Raw genomic sequence first — 21,724 nt, forward strand, 5'->3', positions numbered from 1 at the left:
AGAGTGGACTTGGGCAGATTGACAAGCCACCCGAATTGAACAAGAGTGGCGAGAGTGAGCGAGACACTCCGCTGACAGTCTGCGCTGGATGAAGCCTTGACAAGAAGGTCGTCCAGGTAAGGAATTACTGCCAACCCCTGGAGGTGCAAGACCGCAACCACTGCTGCCATGACCTTGGTGAATACTCGAGGGGCCGTGGCTAACCCGAAGGGGAGAGCCACGAATTGGAAATGTTCCTCTCCGATTGCAAAACGTAGCCAACGCTGGTGTGAAACTGCAATTGGCACATGCAGATAGGCATCTCTGATGTCGATGGATGCCAGGAAATCTCCTTGGGTCATTGAGGCAATGACTGATCGCAGAGACTCCATGCGAAAATGCCGCACCTGAACATGCTTGTTGAGAAGCTTGAGATCCAGGATGGGCCGGAAGGAACCGTCCTTTTTGGGGACTAGGAAGAGATTTGAATAGAAACCTCTGAACCGTTCCCTGGCAGGAACCGGCACAATTACTCCGTTGGCCTGCAAGGATGCCACGGCCTGAGAGAAGGCGGCGGCCTTGGAGCAGGGGGGAGTTGACAGAAAAAATCTGTTTGGCGGGCTGGAAGAGAACTCTATCCTGTAGCCGTGGGAGATGATATCCCGCACCCACTGGTCGGAGACGTGTTGAAACCACACGTCGCCAAAGTGGGAGAGCCTGCCACCGACCAAGGACGTTGCTGGCTCGGCCAGATAGTCAAGAGGAGGCTGCCTAGTTGGCAGCAGCTCCTGCGGACCCTTGTGGACGCGGCTTCTTGCGCCAGGTGGGCTTCTGGTCCTTGGCCGAGTTAGTGGACGAGGCCGAGGGCTTAGAGGATGACCAGTTAGAGGAACGAAAGGAACGAAACCTCGACTGGTTCCTGCCCTGGACAGGTTTCCTGGCTTTAGTCTGTGCCAAGGAAGTACTCTTCCCGCCAGTAGCCTCCTTAATAATTTCATCCAGCTGTTCACCGAACAGCCTGGACCCAGCAAATGGGAGCCCAGCAAGGTACTTCTTTGAGGAAGCATCCGCCTTCCACTCACGCAGCCACAAGATCCTGCGGATAGCGAGGGAATTGGCGGAGGCCACCGCAGTGCGGTGAGAGGCCTCCAGCATGGCAGACATGGCGTAGGCTGAAAAGGCTGAAGCCTGGGAATTTAAAGCAACCAATTCAGGCATAGAGTCCCTAGTGAGGGTATGCATCTCCTCCAGAGAAGCAGAGATGGCTTTGAGAGCCCACACTGCTGCAAGAGATGGGGAGAACGAGGCCCCTGTCGCCTCATAGACAGACTTGGCCAGGAGGTCAACCTGGCGGTCAGTGGGATCCTTGAGTGAGGTGCCATCAGCCACAGATACAACTGTCCAGGCTGAGAGTCTAGACACCGGAGGGTCCACCTTTGGTGAGAGAGCCCACTCCTTGACCACCTCTGGTGGAAAAGGAAAATGGTCATCAGAACCACGCTTAGGAAAGCGTTTGTCAGGACAGGCTCTGGGCTTGGACACAGTGGTCTGAAAACTGGAGTGGTTAAAGAACACACTCCTTGGTCTCTTAGGCAAAGTAAACTGGTGCTTTTCTGCCAGAGAGGGTTGCTCCTCTGATACTGGCGGATTGAGGTCCAGTACAGTATTAATGGACGCAATCAAATCACTAACATCTGCATCCCCCTCAGTCAGATCAATGGGGCACATAGAGGTAGCGTTCGAGCCCCCAGTAAAGACATCCTCCTCGTCCTGCGAATCGGCTCGTGAATCGGAGCCGCGGGACGAGGAAGGAGAGGGGTCCCTGCGTTTCCTTTTAGGAGGACGGGGTCTGGGAGCAGATGAAGAATCCTCTGTGAGCTCTGGAGAGCAAGCCGAAGCAGCAGAGGCACCCTGTGAAGGGGGCTGATGCATGCTCAGCAGAGTCCGGGACAGCTCTCCCATGGAGTCAGCAAAGGACTGGGAGCTTGAGAGACGCAGGGCCAGGTCCCTGAGGGATGAGTGCTCCATCCGGCAGGGTCCTGAGAGGGCTGCGGATGGAGACCGGTCTCCTGCAAAGCAGTGAGAACCGTGCTGGCTCCCACTTCAAGCCAGAGCCCGAGGGATGGTGAAGGAGCGCGGCATGTAAAGGCTCCAGCCTTGAAATCAACCTTAACAGCACCGCCGACACAGTGGGGTGAGAAGGGACATGCCGGGGGTCCAGCTTGGACCTGCTTTTCTACTCTTTAAAATCAAAAATCAGATGAAAATGCATGTGTGATCCTCCTGAACACAAAGCATTGAACTGGCTAGGTTTGGTAATCCAGGGGGTGTATATGCTCGGAGGGAGGAGCTACACTTTTTAGTGTAGTACTTTGTGTGTTCTCCGGAGGCAGAAGCTATACACCCCATGGTCTGGGTCTCCCATAAGGAACGATGAAGAAAATCGGAATGATCTCACCTCAGCTCCTGTGGAGATGGCAGTCTGGTCACACTTGGTGCAGAACGTGTATTAACTCAGAGCCTGCAAGAGGGGCTGAGGAAGTTTTCATCTGCTCTGGGCTCTGAAAAATCAGTGCCATGAGACCCGTCGTCCAGTGAGTAACAGCCCAGGATCCAGCGTCGCAGGAGGGGGTACGAGGAGGCGACACTCCGCATTCCCGCCTGTTGATGGTTTTTGGAAATCGGTCTCCGAAGGAAACTGTCGCCCTCTAAAAACAAAAAAATTCTTGCTGCAGTAGTCTGCAGAGATGTGCCTCCTATAGACACTAAGCTAACACTGAAGTAGCCTTGCTGGGTCAGGGGGTGTATACTGCAGGGGAGGAGCTAACATCTTTGCATCTACTTAGTGTCCTCCTATGGATAAGCAGCATAACACCCATGGTCCTGTGTCCCCCAATGAGGCGTCAGAGAAAATTTGTTTTTTTATGAAGATGCTGTGCCGGATTCCTGAATTTTTGGAAACATTTATGGGTATGAATAGTTTTGCACGGTGCTGTGCATACACCCACAATTACAAGACTATGTTGTGATTTGGGGATTAACACTTTAAATGTGCATTTCATGACATGACCTAACATGTAGGAAATATAAGAGTCTGAAATCACGTACCAGTAACACACAATGTGACGAGGTGGATGTCTTCTTCTTGTTTATGAAACGCCTCTACAAAAGAGGATTTATAAATGTGGTTATTGAACCAAGAAGTAATTAGCATTTTGTATCTGACTACTACTAAATATATCATATCTGGCTGCCGCTATAGCCAACTACACTGTCACTCCCTCTGCAATTTCCCACCCCTGTGCCTCACCCTAACCTCCGTGCCCCAAACCCTCCCGTGAGGGCCTACCAATAACTGGTCTGCAGTAGTTAAAAAAAATGGCCGCCAGCTTACAGGTCACGTTCTGTGCATTGACGGTCATTTTAACGACAGACAGATTTGAACCAGCAAGAGGACGCTGCTCAGAAGCAAGGCGAGTATGTTTTTGTTCTATGTGTGCTGGCATATAGGATGCTATGTGGGGGCTTATACTGTATATAGGAGGGTTATGAGGGGGATAATAAATTTATAAGGTACTATATGGGGCTCAAACTTTATATATGGGGCTAATATTGTTTATAGGGGGTTACTTTGGGCCTCATACTTTATATAGGGGGCTATGTGTGCATTCATACTATATATAAGGGTAATCATACTGTAAAGAGAGGCTATGTGTGGGTTCATACTATATATAAGGGTGATAATACTGTATACAGTATAGGGGGTTATGTGTGGGTTCATACTATATATAAGGGTGATCATACTGTATATAGGGGCCTATGTGTGGGTTCATACTATATATAAGGGTAATCACACTATATAGGGGGCCATGTGCGCGTTCATACTATAAGGGTAATCATACTGTATATAGGGGGCTGTGTGGGTTCATACTATATAGAAGGGTGATCATACTGTATATAGGGGCTATGTGTGCGTTCATACTATATAGAAGGGTGATCATACTGTATATAGGGGCTGTGTGTGGCTTCATGCTATATATAAGGGTGATCATACTGTATATAGGGGCCTATGTGTGGGTTCATACTATATATAAGGGTGATCATACTGTATATAGGGGAACCGTGTGTGGGTTTATGCTGTATATAGGGAGGCTGCATGCAGAACATTCTGTACATAGGGGATATTGCATATCATATTGTGTATAGGGGGGCTGTGTGTGGGTCATACTATGTATAGGGGGGCTGTGTGTGGATCATGCTATATATAAGGGGCCGTGTGAGGACTAATACAGTATATGGTAGATGCACACTTTTTTTGCTCAATATTAAGTGATACAATATTAATATAAAATAATATGATTAATATTAGTACTGGGGAAAAATTTATTTCAGCCTACTGGTTCAGCCTCCACAACAGTCGCAGTCTCTCATGTGGCCCCTGGAAAAAATTAATTGACCACCCCTGATATACATTATATACAGAGCTCCTATGTACAATGTTAAAGGTGATCTCGGTATTACCTGTATACTATTCACTATGTACAGAGCTCCTGTGTATAATGGCGGTAATAATTGTGTTATTAGTATTGGGTTTTTTATTAATTAAATCAAGTGGTCTGAAGTAGGGGACCCATTTAATAGGGAAATACAGGAACCATTATTGTCAGGTGTCTATTACTTACAATGAGTGAACTTACTAAGAAGCTGACGTGACAGTTTCAGTGACAATTGGCGTTGGTCATTGAACCCTCCGACTAAGTGCAGTTCTAGTCTGGTAATAAAAAAAAAAAAAAAAAAAAAAAAAAAAGACGGTATTTTATCAGGGCAAATTCACATTGTATGGACTATGGCATAGACCATATAGATGTTTTGCTGTCCCCATCCTCTGGTTCTACAGCTGGAGCAAAACTACAACTCCCAGCATTGCATTTGAAAAAAATCCAAATTTCATTTACATTTAAAAGTTAATTCTAATGGAGGGTAAAAGAAAAAATCCTTGTGACGGGAAGAATAATAATCCACCTTCCTTCCGTAGTCTTTGTTAATGACTTCACAGCCTGAATAATGGCTGCCACCTCAGTTTCAGAATCTGATCCATCGCAGTGTGCTAAACAAGTGGCCCCGCTGCCTAAAAGGAAGGAGAAATGTGGGTAATGTGCACTTAATACATTCAAACACAGGTGGTCTGCTGGTGGTCTTCACCACTTTCTGCTGTGTAGAGATCAGCAGGGGCCCCAGTGTTTCTTTTGTTTTATTAGAATTAGAACTATATTATATATACATATACACAGACACACACAAATATATACACACACACACAAATATATACACACACACAAATATATACACACACACACTGCCATTCAAAAGTTTGAGGACACTTAGATACTTCCTTGTTTTTGAAAGAAAAGCACTTTTTTTTTTTTTTTCAATGAAGCTAACATTAAATTAAACAGAAATGCACTCTATACATTGATAATGTGGTAACTGACTGTTCTGACTGAAAACGTCTTGTTTGAATGCAATATCTACATAGGTGTATAGCGGCCCATTTCCAACAACTACCACTCCAGTGTCTAGCGGTACATTGTGTTTGCTAACTGTGCTAGAAGGCTAATGGATGTTCAGAAATCCTTTGTGAAAGTATGTTAGCACAGCTGAAAACAGTTTTGCTGATTAGAGGAGCTATAAAACTGACCTTCCTTTGAGCTAGTTGAGAATCTGGAGCATTACATTTGTTGGTTCCATTAAACTCTCAAAATGGCCAGAAAAAGAGAACTTTCATGTGAAACTCGACAGTCTATTCTTGTTCTTAGAAATGAAAAATTTCCTACAACGGTGTGTACTACTCCCTTCAGAGGAGAGCACAAACAGGCTCTAACCAGAGTAGAAAGAGAAGTGGGAGGCCGCGCTGCACAACTGAGTAACAAGACAAGTACATTAGAGTCTCTAGTTTGCGAAATTGACGCCTCACAGGTCCTCAACTGACAGCTTCATTAAATAGTACCCGCAAAATGCCAGTGTCAACGTCTATAGTGAAGAAGGACTCCGGCATGCTGGCCTTCAGGGCAAAGTGGCAAAGAAAAAAAAACATATTTGCCCTGAAAGCCAGCTGCGTCAGTGGTTTATTTTTTCTTTTACACCATACTAGTCCATATCAGTGCCAAAAGTTCAGGGGTAGACCACCCATTTAAGACTATAAAGATTATAGCAGCCATTTAAAAAGGCAGAATGGGAATATCTGATTTGGGAGCCTAATCTGTACAAATAACTACCTTAACATTATATTGGAGGCTTAGGTTGACGTCTCTTATATAGATATATTACTGTTTATTGCACAGTGCTGGATAAATTGGTTCAGGGAGAACTGTAATTGGCTCCTAAGGCTTTGTCCACGTCAGGTTCAGCCACAGATTCAATCATAAATCATGGAAAAAAAAAATTGAGGACACCTTGGCAGAACCCAGGTATAACAAGTGGGATAAGCAAGGTGCACATTGATCTTCATGGGACAGATCTGGCAGAGTCTTGCGGCCATCATTGTAAACAGAAGCCACAAGGCACGTGGAAAAAGCCTTACAGGGTCATCGCCACCGTATACTTTTATAATCTGTGCCTCGTTGGTGGTCAAAATGATTTTCCGTCACGATACTTCGCCCCCAAAAATCGACGCTGCAGCCCCTTCAGAATAGGCGGGAAGACCATAGATCAGACCCCACTGTTCATACAGTGATTAACCCCTTAAGTCGACAATATTTGGGCCAAAACTAGACTAACCGAATTTCTGTCTGCTCCTTCTGTACCTGTGTGTCTTAGAACAACGATGTGACAAGTAGTTGCATCTTCCGACCCGAGGATGGAAATAGAACCTGGATAAAAAGGAGAAAACTCGCATTAGATTTCAGTGTAACAAATTCAGAAAGCAAAACTTTGCAAATGGAATTTTTTCTATATATTTTTTTATGAATTATTCCAGAAAATATGTTTTGCTTGATCTGATATCTGTATGTAGAGTTCCTATCACTGCTGAAATATACATTAAAGCCATACTTGTCCGGAGCTCCACAGCACGGCACATACGCCTTATGATAGATTCCCTTTATAATGCTAATGCACGAGAATGAGGACAAATCCACTTCTCGTCCTGCAGATTCTTTCACCGTTTGATTTTTATCATATGAGAATTTCTGATATTACGATTATGGAAATGCCTAATTGTATAACTGAAAAGAACCCAGTGACTAGCTGGATAGGCGGGTCCCCGGCAGCTTCTCCCCGCCTGCTGCCCTGCAATGACAGCTCTGTCCCTACAAAAACCTGTCAATAAGTGGCAGCGGATGGGGAAGCAACTGAGGACCCGACGGTCCAACTAGTCTCCAGAGCGGATTTTAAAGAAGGTTTATTTCTAAAAACACTAACATTTCAGAGATCAAACAGCCAGTGCCTGATACATGCTGCATACATGATACATATATCAACTACCAGGTTCCCGTTAACTTTTTTCTAGTAAAGGGTTTTTTTTCCCTCATGTGATAAGATGTAGTTTTCATTGGTCCGAAATGTGGGTACATATTGCATTGCGATCACTGTTTATTAGGCTCTTTGTGTGGTGAGAAATTCCGTGTCTGCCGCAGACCAGAAGTGACCTATGGAGCCTTGTTCTGAGAATGTTCTCAGAACGAGGCTTAATAGGATACAATAGGCGTCATGGGACATTACACCATTGGCTTACGTTTGAACTCCAAGGATTTTTTAAATTAATAAATTGGTGAATGCGGAAATCTTTATTCAAAAAACTATTATTTCCAGTGTGTGTGTGTGTGTATGCATATGTGTGTGTTTTAACTGTACACTTACTGGGCCAATAATGGAGCCTCTCCATTAAAGGAGTTGTCCGACAAACTCAAAAATTTTTGGTAAGGTAATCTGTGCTGTATTGTCATATAAAACACCCCTACATTGTTTTCTAACTTTTGTTCCTCTTGAATTATCCCTTTATTCTCTGCTGCTCTTTGTTTACCTGCAGCTCAACCAAACATGACATTTTTCTGTGCTAAACCTCACAGTCAGAGCTGGCACCTCCCAGCCTCACTGTCCAGCCCCTCCCTCTGCCCACCCCCTGCACACATTCCCTGTCAGTATTCTGCCCCAGCACGGACCTGTTATCACTCTAGCATTGGAAATAACAGCCCCACATCGGGCTCTGCACCCCACACACACAAATAGGGCTCTGCACCACACACACACACACACACACACACACACACACACAGGGCTCTGCACCACACACACACATAGGGCTCTGCACCACACACACACACACACATAGGGCTCTGCACCACACACACACACACACACACACACACACATAGGGCTCTGCACCACACACACACACATATAGGGCTCTGCACCACACACACACACATATAGGGCTCTGCACCACACACACACACACACACATATAGGGCTCTGCACCACACACACACACACAGGGCTCTGCACCACACACACACACACACACACACAGGGCTCTGCACCACACACACATAGGGCTCTGCACCACACACACATAGGGCTCTGCACCACACACACACATAGGGCTCTGCACCACACACACACATAGGGCTCTGCACCACACACACACATAGGGCTCTGCACCACACACACACACATAGGGCTCTGCACCACACACACACATAGGGCTCTGCACCACACACACACACATAGGGCTCTGCACCACACACACACATAGGGCTCTGCACCACACACACACATAGGGCTCTGCACCACACACACACATAGGGCTCTGCACCACACACACACATAGGGCTCTGCACCACACACATACACACACATAGGGCTCTGCACCACACACACACACACACACACACACACACACACACACACACACAGGGCTCTGCAACACACACACACACAGGGCTCTGCACCACACACACACACATAGGGCTCTGCACCACACACACATAGGGCTCTGCAACACACACACACAGGGCTCTGCACCACACACACACGGCTCTGCACCACACACACACACAGGGCTCTGCACCACACACACACAGGGCTCTGCACCACACACACACAGGGCTCTGCACCACACACACAGGGCTCTGCACCACACACACACACACACACACACACACACATAGGGCTCTGCACCACACACATAGGGCTCTGCACCACACACACACACACATAGGGCTCTGCACCACACACACACATAGGGCTCTGCACCACACACACACAGGGCTCTGCACCACACACACGGCTCTGCACCACACACACACACACACACACACACAGGGCTCTGCACCACACACACACAGGGCTCTGCACCACACACACAAACACACACATAGGGCTCTGCACCACACACACACACACATAGGGCTCTGCACCACACACACACAGGGCTCTGCACCACACACACACACACACACACACACAGGGCTCTGCACCACACACACACACACACACAGGGCTCTGCACCACACACACACAGGGCTCTGCACCACACACACGGCTCTGCACCACACACACACACACACAGGGCTCTGCACCACACACACACATAGGGCTCTGCACCACACACACACACACACATAGGGCTCTGCACCACACACACACAGGGCTCTGCACCACACACACACACACACACACACACACACACACACACACAGGGCTCTGCACCACACACACACACACACACACACAGGGCTCTGCACCACACACACACACACAAACACACACATAGGGCTCTGCACCACACACACACATAGGGCTCTGCAACACACACAGGGCTCTGCAACACACACAGGGCTCTGCACCACACACAGGGCTCTGCACCACACACACACAGGGCTCTGCACCACACACACACAGGGCTCTGCACCACACACACACACACACACACACATAGGGCTCTGCACCACACACATAGGGCTCTGCACCACACACACACACACATAGGGCTCTGCACCACACACACACACACACATAGGGCTCTGCACCACACACACACACACACATAGGGCTCTGCACCACACACACAGGGCTCTGCACCACACACACACACACACACACACACACACACACACACAGGGCTCTGCACCACACACACACACACATAGGGCTCTGCACCACACACACGGCTCTGCACCACACACACACACACACAGGGCTCTGCACCACACACACACAGGGCTCTGCACCACACACACAAACACACACATAGGGCTCTGCACCACACACACACACACATAGGGCTCTGCACCACACACACACACACACACACACACACAGGGCTCTGCACCACACACACACACACAAACACACACATAGGGCTCTGCACCACACATACACATAGGGCTCTGCAACACACACAGGGCTCTGCAACACACACAGGGCTCTGCAACACACACAGGGCTCTGCACCACACACACACATAGGGCTCTGCACCACACACACAAACACACACATAGGGCTCTGCACCACACACACACACACACAGGGCTCTGCACCACACACAGGGCTCTGCACCACACACACACATAGGGCTCTGCACCACACACACTGAGGGCTCTGCACCACACACACTGAGGGCTCTGCACCACACACACTGAGGGCTCTGCACCACACACACTGAGGGCTCTGCACCACACACACTGAGGGCTCTGCACCACACACACTGAGGGCTCTGCACCACACACACTGAGGGCTCTGCACCACACACACTGAGGGCTCTGCACCACACACACTGAGGGCTCTGCACCACACACACTGAGGGCTCTGCACCACACACACACACAGGGCTCTGCACCACACACACACAGGGCTCTGCACCACACACACACAGGGCTCTGCACCACACACACACACACGGCTCTGCACCACACACACACACACACACACACACACACACGGCTCTGCACCACACACACACACACACACACACACACACACACACAGGGCTCTGCACCACACACACACAGGGCTCTGCACCACACACACACAGGGCTCTGCACCACACACACACACACATAGGGCTCTGCACCACACACACACACACACACACACACAGGGCTCTGCACCACATGCACACACACACAGGGCTCTGCAGCACACACACACACACACACACACAGGGCTCTGCACCACACACACAGGGCTCTGCACCACACACACAGGGCTCTGCACCACACACACAGGGCTCTGCACCACACACACAGGGCTCTGCACCACACACACAGGGCTCTGCACCACACACAGGGCTCTGCACCACACACAGGGCTCTGCACCACACACAGGGCTCTGCACCACACACACACACACACATAGGGCTCTGCACCCCACACACACACACACACACACACATAGGGCTCTGAACCACACACACACACACATAGGGCTATGCACCACACACACACACATACACAGGGCTCTGCACCACACACACACACAGGGCTCTGCACCACACACACACACACACGGCTCTGCACCACACACACACACACACGGCTCTGCACCACACACACACGCCCCACGGCTCTGCACCCCCACACACACACACAGGGCTCTGCACCCCCACACACACACAGGGCTCTGCACCCCCACACACACACAGGGCTCTGCACCCCACACACACACAGGGCTCTGCACCCCACACACACACAGGGCTCTGCACCCCCTCACACACACACAGGGCTCTGCACCACACACACACCCACACACACACAGAGCTCTGCACCCCCCCACACACACAAGGCTCTGCACCCCACACACACACACACACACACACAGGGCTCTGCACCCCCACACACACACAGGGCTCTGCACCCCACACACACACACACACACACACACACACAGGGCTCTGCACCCCACACACAGGGCTCTGCACCCCCCCCACCCCACACACAGGGCTCTGCACCCCACACACACACACACACACACACACACACACACGGCTCTGCACCACACACACAGGGCTCTGCACCCCACCCCCCCACACACACACAGGGCTCTGCACCCCCCCACACACACACAGGGCTCTGCACCACACACACACACACACACACACACACATAGGGCTCTGCACACCCACACAGGGCTCTGCACACCCACACACACACAGGGCTCTGCACACCCACACACACACAGGGCTCTGCACACCCACACACACACAGGGCTCTGCACCACACACACACACAGGGCTCTGCACCACACACACACAGGGCTCTGCACCACACACACACAGGGCTCTGCACCCCACACACACACGGCTCTGCACCCCACACACACACACACAGGGCTCTGCACCACACACACACACACACATAGGGCTCTGCACCACACACACACAGGGCTCTGCACCACACACACACAGGGCTCTGCACCACACACACACGACTCTGCACCACACACACACACGGCTCTGCACCACACACACACAGGGCTCTGCACCACACACACAGGGCTCTGCACCACACACACAGGGCTCTGCACCACACACAGGGCTCTGCACCACACACAGGGCTCTGCACCACACACAGGGCTCTGCACCACACACAGGGCTCTGCACCACACACAGGGCTCTGCACCACACACAGGGCTCTGCACCACACACAGGGCTCTGCACCACACACAGGGCTCTGCACCACACACAGGGCTCTGCACCACACACAGGGCTCTGCACCACACACACACACATAGGGCTCTGCACCACACACACACACACACACACATAGGGCTCTGCACCACACATACACATAGGGCTCTGCACCACACACACACACACATACACAGGGCTCTGCACCACACACACACATAGGGCTCTGCACCACACACACACACACACACACATAGGGCTCTGCACACCCACACACACACAGGGCTCTGCACACCCACACACACACAGGGCTCTGCACCACACACACTGAGGGCTCTGCACCCCCACACACACACATAGGGCTCTGCACCCCACACACACACATAGGGCTCTGCACCCCACACACACACACACATAGGGCTCTGCACCCCACACACACACACACACATAGGGCTCTGCACCCCACACACACACACACATAGGGCTCTGCACCACACACACACACACATAGGGCTCTGCACCACACACACACACCCCACGGCTCTGCACCCCCACACACACACACAGGGCTCTGCACCCCCACACACACAGGGCTCTGCACCCCCACACACACACAGGGCTCTGCACCCCCACACACACACAGGGCTCTGCACCCCCACACACACACAGGGCTCTGCACCCCCACACACACACAGGGCTCTGCACCACACACACACATAGGGCTCTGCACCACACACACACATAGGGCTCTGCACCACACACACACATAGGGCTCTGCACCACACACATACACACACATAGGGCTCTGCACCACACACACACACACACACACACACACACAGGGCTCTGCAACACACACACACACAGGGCTCTGCACCACACACACACACATAGGGCTCTGCACCACACACACATAGGGCTCTGCAACACACACACACAGGGCTCTGCACCACACACACACGGCTCTGCACCACACACACACACAGGGCTCTGCACCACACACACACAGGGCTCTGCACCACACACACACAGGGCTCTGCACCACACACACAGGGCTCTGCACCACACACACAGGGCTCTGCACCACACACACACACACACACACACACACACACACATAGGGCTCTGCACCACACACATAGGGCTCTGCACCACACACACACACACACATAGGGCTCTGCACCACACACACACACATAGGGCTCTGCACCACACACACACATAGGGCTCTGCACCACACACACACAGGGCTCTGCACCACACACACGGCTCTGCACCACACACACACACACACACACACACACACACAGGGCTCTGCACCACACACACACAGGGCTCTGCACCACACACACAAACACACACATAGGGCTCTGCACCACACACACACACACATAGGGCTCTGCACCACACACACACAGGGCTCTGCACCACACACACACACACACACACACAGGGCTCTGCACCACACACACACACACACAGGGCTCTGCACCACACACACACAGGGCTCTGCACCACACACACGGCTCTGCACCACACACACACACACACACAGGGCTCTGCACCACACACACACATAGGGCTCTGCACCACACACACACACACATAGGGCTCTGCACCACACACACACAGGGCTCTGCACCACACACACACACACAGGGCTCTGCACCACACACACACACACACACACACACACACAGGGCTCTGCACCACACACACACACACACACACAGGGCTCTGCACCACACACACACACACAAACACACACATAGGGCTCTGCACCACACACACACATAGGGCTCTGCAACACACACAGGGCTCTGCACCACACACAGGGCTCTGCACCACACACAGGGCTCTGCACCACACACAGGGCTCTGCACCACACACAGGGCTCTGCACCACACACACACAGGGCTCTGCACCACACACACACACACACACACACACACACATAGGGCTCTGCACCACACACATAGGGCTCTGCACCACACACACACACACATAGGGCTCTGCACCACACACACACACACACATAGGGCTCTGCACCACACACACACACACACACATAGGGCTCTGCACCACACACACACAGGGCTCTGCACCATACACACACACACACACACACACACACACACACACAGGGCTCTGCACCACACACACACACACATAGGGCTCTGCACCACACACACGGCTCTGCACCACACACACACACACACAGGGCTCTGCACCACACACACACAGGGCTCTGCACCACACACACAAACACACACATAGGGCTCTGCACCACACACACACACACATAGGGCTCTGCACCACACACACACACACACACACACACAGGGCTCTGCACCACACACACACACACAAACACACACATAGGGCTCTGCACCACACATACACATAGGGCTCTGCAACACACACAGGGCTCTGCAACACACACAGGGCTCTGCAACACACACAGGGCTCTGCACCACACACAGGGCTCTGCACCACACACAGGGCTCTGCACCACACACACACTTAGGGCTCTGCACCACACACACTGAGGGCTCTGCACCACACACACTGAGGGCTCTGCACCACACACACTGAGGGCTCTGCACCACACACACTGAGGGCTCTGCACCACACACACTGAGGGCTCTGCACCACACACACACACAGGGCTCTGCACCACACACACACAGGGCTCTGCACCACACACACACAGGGCTCTGCACCACACACACACAGGGCTCTGCACCACACACACACAGGGCTCTGCACCACACACACACACACACGGCTCTGCACCACACACACACACACACACACACACACACACACGGCTCTGCACCACACACACACACACACACACACACAGGGCTCTGCACCACACACACACAGGGCTCTGCACCACACACACACAGGGCTCTGCACCACACACACACACACATAGGGCTCTGCACCACACACACACACACACACACAGGGCTCTGCACCACACACACAGGGCTCTGCACCACACACACAGGGCTCTGCACCACACACACAGGGCTCTGCACCACACACACAGGGCTCTGCACCACACACACAGGGCTCTGCACCACACACACAGGGCTCTGCACCACACACACAGGGCTCTGCACCACACACACAGGGCTCTGCACCACACACAGGGCTCTGCACCACACACAGGGCTCTGCACCACACACAGGGCTCTGCACCACACACACACACACACACATAGGGCTCTGCACCCCACACACACACACACACACACACACACACACACATAGGGCTCTGAACCACACACACACACACATAGGGCTATGCACCACACACACACACATACACAGGGCTCTGCACCACACACACACACAGGGCTCTGCACCACACACACACACACGGCTCTGCACCACACACACACACACACGGCTCTGCACCACACACACACGCCCCACGGCTCTGCACCCCCACACACACACACAGGGCTCTGCACCCCCACACACACACAGGGCTCTGCACCCCCACACACACACAGGGCTCTGCACCCCACACACACACAGGGCTCTGCACCCCACACACACACAGGGCTCTGCACCCCCTCACACACACACAGGGCTCTGCACCACACACACACCCACACACACACAGAGCTCTGCACCCCCCCACACACACAAGGCTCTGCACCCCACACACACACACACACACACAGGGCTCTGCACCCCCACACACACACACACACACAGGGCTCTGCACCCCACACACACACACACACACACACACAGGGCTCTGCACCCCACACACAGGGCTCTGCACCCCCCCCCACCCCACACACAGGGCTCTGCACCACACACACACACACACACACACACACACACACACACACGGCTCTGCACCACACACACACACACACACACACACACACACACACACACGGCTCTGCACCACACACACAGGGCTCTGCACCCCACCCCCCCACACACACACAGGGCTCTGCACCCCCCCACACACACACAGGGCTCTGCACCACACACACACACACACACACACATAGGGCTCTGCACACCCACACACACACAGGGCTCTGCACACCCACACACACACAGGGCTCTGCACACCCACACACACACAGGGCTCTGCACCACACACACACACAGGGCTCTGCACCACACACACACAGGGCTCTGCACCACACACACACAGGGCTCTGCACCCCACACACACACGGCTCTGCACCCCACACACACACACACACAGGGCTCTGCACCACACACACACAGGGCTCTGCACCACACACACACACACATAGGGCTCTGCACCACACACACACAGGGCTCTGCACCACACACACACAGGGCTCTGCACCACACACACACGACTCTGCACCACACACACACACGGCTCTGCACCACACACACACAGGGCTCTGCACCACACACACACAGGGCTCTGCACCACACACACAGGGCTCTGCACCACACACACAGGGCTCTGCATCACACACAGGGCTCTGCACCACACACAGGGCTCTGCACCACACACAGGGCTCTGCACCACACACAGGGCTCTGCACCACACACAGGGCTCTGCACCACACACAGGGCTCTGCACCACACACACACACATAGGGCTCTGCACCACACACACACACACACACACACATAGGGCTCTGCACCACACATACACATAGGGCTCTGCACCACACACACACACACACACATACACAGGGCTCTGCACCACACACACACATAGGGCTCTGCACCACACACACACACACACACATAGGGCTCTGCACACCCACACACACACAGGGCTCTGCACACCCACACACACACAGGGCTCTGCACCACACACACTGAGGGCTCTGCACCCCCACACACACACATAGGGCTCTGCACCCCACACACACACATAGGGCTCTGCACCCCACACACACACACACATAGGGCTCTGCACCCCACACACACACACACATAGGGCTCTGCACCCCACACACACACACACATAGGGCTCTGCACCACACACACACACACATAGGGCTCTGCACCACACACACACCCCACGGCTCTGCACCCCCACACACACACACAGGGCTCTGCACCCCCACACACACACAGGGCTCTGCACCCCCACACACACACAGGGCTCTGCACCCCCACACACACACAGGGCTCTGCACCCCCACACACACACAGGGCTCTGCACCCCCACACACACACAGGGCTCTGCACCCACACCCACACACAGGGCTCTGCACACCCACACACACACATAGGGCTCTGCACACCCACACACACACATAGGGCTCTGCACACCCACACACACACATAGGGCTCTGCACACCCACACACACACATAGGGCTCTGCACACCCACACACACACATAGGGCTCTGCACACCCACACACACACATAGGGCTCTGCACCCCACACACACACATAGGGCTCTGCACCCCACACACACACACACACATAGGGCTCTGCACCCCACACACACACACATAGGGCTCTGCACCCCACACACACACACATAGGGCTCTGCACCCCACACACACACACATAGGGCTCTGCACCCCACACACACACATAGGGCTCTGCACCCCCACACACACACAGGGCTCTGCACCCCCACACACACACAGGGCTCTGCACCCCCACACACACACAGGGCTCTGCACCCACACACACACACAGGGCTCTGCACCCACACACACACACAGGGCTCTGCACCCACACACACACACAGGGCTCTGCACCCACACACACACATAGGGCTCTGCACACCCACACACACACATAGGGCTCTGCACACCCACACACACACATAGGGCTCTGCACACCCACACACACACATAGGGCTCTGCACACCCACACACACACATAGGGCTCTGCACCCCACACACACACATAGGGCTCTGCACACCCACACACACACATAGGGCTCTGCACCCCACACACACACATAGGGCTCTGCACCCCACACACACACACACACATAGGGCTCTGCACCCCACACACACACACATAGGGCTCTGCACCCCACACACACACACATAGGGCTCTGCACCCCACACACACACACATAGGGCTCTGCACCCCACACACACACACATAGGGCTCTGCACCCCACACACACACATAGGGCTCTGCACCCCACACACACACATAGGGCTCTGCACCCCACACACACACATAGGGCTCTGCACCCCACACACACACATAGGGCTCTGCACCCCACACACACACATAGGGCTCTGCACCCCACACACACACACACACATAGGGCTCTGCACCCCACACACACACACACACATAGGGCTCTGCACCCCACACACACACACATAGGGCTCTGCACCCCACACACACACACATAGGGCTCTGCACCCCACACACACACATAGGGCTCTGCACCCCACACACACACATAGGGCTCTGCACCCCACACACACACATAGGGCTCTGCACCCCACACACACACATAGGGCTCTGCACCCCACACACACACATAGGGCTCTGCACCCCACACACACACATAGGGCTCTGCACCCCACACACACACATAGGGCTCTGCACCCCACACACACACATAGGGCTCTGCACCCCACACACACACATAGGGCTCTGCACCCCACACACACATAGGGCTCTGCACCCCACACACACACACATAGGGCTCTGCACCCCACACACACACATAGGGCTCTGCACCCCACACACACACATAGGGCTCTGCACCCCACACACACACATAGGGCTCTGCACCCCACACACACACATAGGGCTCTGCACCCCACACACACACATAGGGCTCTGCACCCCACACACACACATAGGGCTCTGCACACCCACACACACACATAGGGCTCTGCACACCCACACACACACATAGGGCTCTGCACCCCACACACACATAGGGCTCTGCACCCCACACACACACATAGGGCTCTGCACCACACACACACACATAGGGCTCTGCACCCCCCCCCCCACACCCACACACACACAGGGCTCTGCACACCCACACACACACAGGGCTCTGCACACCCACACACACACACAGGGCTCTGCACACCCACACACACACATAGGGCTCTGCACCCCACACACATAGGGCTCTGCACCCCACACACATAGGGCTCTGCACCCCACACACATAGGGCTCTGCACCCCACACACATAGGGCTCTGCACCCCACACACATAGGGCTCTGCACCCCACACACACACACAGGGCTCTGCACCCCACACACACACATAGGGCTCTGCACCCCCCCCCACACACACACACACAGGGCTCTGCACCACACACACACACACACACACACACACACACACATAGGGCTCTGCACCACACACACACACACACATAGGGCTCTGCACCACACACACACACACACACACACATAGGGCTCTGCACCACACACACACACACACATAGGGCTCTGCACCACACACACACATAGGGCTCTGCACCACACACACACACACACAGGGCTCTGCACCACACACACATAGGGCTCTGCACCACACACACATAGGGCTCTGCACCACACACACACACACACACATAGGGCTCTGCACCACACACACACATAGGGCTCTGCACCACACACACACACATAGGGCTCTGCACCCCCCCCCCACACCCACACACACACAGGGCTCTGCACACCCACACACACACAGGGCTCTGCACACCCACACACACACACAGGGCTCTGCACACCCACACACACACATAGGGCTCTGCACCCCACACACATAGGGCTCTGCACCCCACACACATAGGGCTCTGCACCCCACACACATAGGGCTCTGCACCCCACACACATAGGGCTCTGCACCCCACACACACACACAGGGCTCTGCACCCCACACACACACATAGGGCTCTGCACCCCCCCCACACACACACACACAGGGCTCTGCACCACACACACACACACACACACACACACACACACATAGGGCTCTGCACCACACACACACACACACATAGGGCTCTGCACCACACACACACACACACACATAGGGCTCTGCACCACACACACACACACACATAGGGCTCTGCACCACACACACACATAGGGCTCTGCACCACACACACACACACACAGGGCTCTGCACCACACACACATAGGGCTCTGCACCACACACACATAGGGCTCTGCACCACACACACACACACACACATAGGGCTCTGCACCACACACACACACACACACACACACACACACATAGGGCTCTGCACCACACACACATAGGGCTCTGCACCACACACACATAGGGCTCTGCACCACACACACACACACACACACACAGGGCTCTGCACCACACACACACACACACACAGGGCTCTGCACCACACACAGGGCTCTGCACCCCACACACACACATAGGGCTCTGCACCACACACAGGGCTCTGCACCCCACACACACACATAGGGCTCTGCACCCCACACACACACACATAGGGCTCTGCACACCCACACACACATAGGGCTCTGCACACCCACACACACATAGGGCTCAGCTTCCCATACTTGGTAAGTTTTTTAACTGCATGAGAGGACACACATTAGCCAGGGACCCCAAAAATAAGAATACCGTGAAGAGGTTTTGGGGCTTTGTTGCATTGATCAATTCAATAGCTAAATTTCTCTTTATTCATATTTCATGGCAGTAATGCAGGTTTCACTCATTTTTTCATTTTTGCATGTAGCTATTGTATTTTTCAGGACAGTATTCACACAGCAGTTTCTGCTATTACATGTATTCCCCTTGCATAGTGTGCATACCTTCTCTCTATATAGTGAAGCTTTTTTGGTTTTTGCACCCAGTTCAGACTTAGAATGGTGTTCCAAACGTTATTTCTTTACATGACCACTCTGAGCCGGGGGAGAGGGGCTGACAGCAGGGCAGGTAAGTGGTCACTATCACTATCTACTTACCTGCCCCAATGTAGCCCAATATGGAAATAATAATAAAAAAAAAAAAAATCAAAATAAGCCGGATAACCCCTTTAATAACCCCTGGGCTTGATGCCAGCTGTCAAGTCACAGTTGACATCAACCCCAAAAATATTACCCCAATTGCCACTGCACAAGGGCAATCGGAAAGAGCCGGGCAAAGCA

At 53.2% G+C, this 21,724-nt stretch overlaps 1 protein-coding gene across 2 annotated transcripts in view; it reads right to left on the reverse strand.

The window, feature by feature from the left end:
- The window catches only part of NTAN1 (N-terminal asparagine amidase), a 91,142-nt gene that overhangs the window by 50,256 nt on the left and 19,162 nt on the right, over window positions 1-21,724 (reverse strand). For both annotated transcript variants that reach the window (XM_075317974.1, XM_075317976.1), the window contains exons 3-6: window positions 6,783-6,848; window positions 5,002-5,107; window positions 4,677-4,750; window positions 3,088-3,141 (exon numbers count right to left, since the gene is read on the reverse strand). In XM_075317974.1, coding sequence (XP_075174089.1) covers window positions 3,088-3,141; window positions 4,677-4,750; window positions 5,002-5,107; window positions 6,783-6,848 — 300 coding nt within the window. The remainder of the gene's footprint in view (window positions 1-3,087; window positions 3,142-4,676; window positions 4,751-5,001; window positions 5,108-6,782; window positions 6,849-21,724) is intronic.

The sequence above is a fragment of the Anomaloglossus baeobatrachus genome, chromosome 7, assembly GCF_048569485.1.
Source record: "Anomaloglossus baeobatrachus isolate aAnoBae1 chromosome 7, aAnoBae1.hap1, whole genome shotgun sequence".
Taxonomy (NCBI): domain Eukaryota; kingdom Metazoa; phylum Chordata; class Amphibia; order Anura; family Aromobatidae; genus Anomaloglossus; species Anomaloglossus baeobatrachus.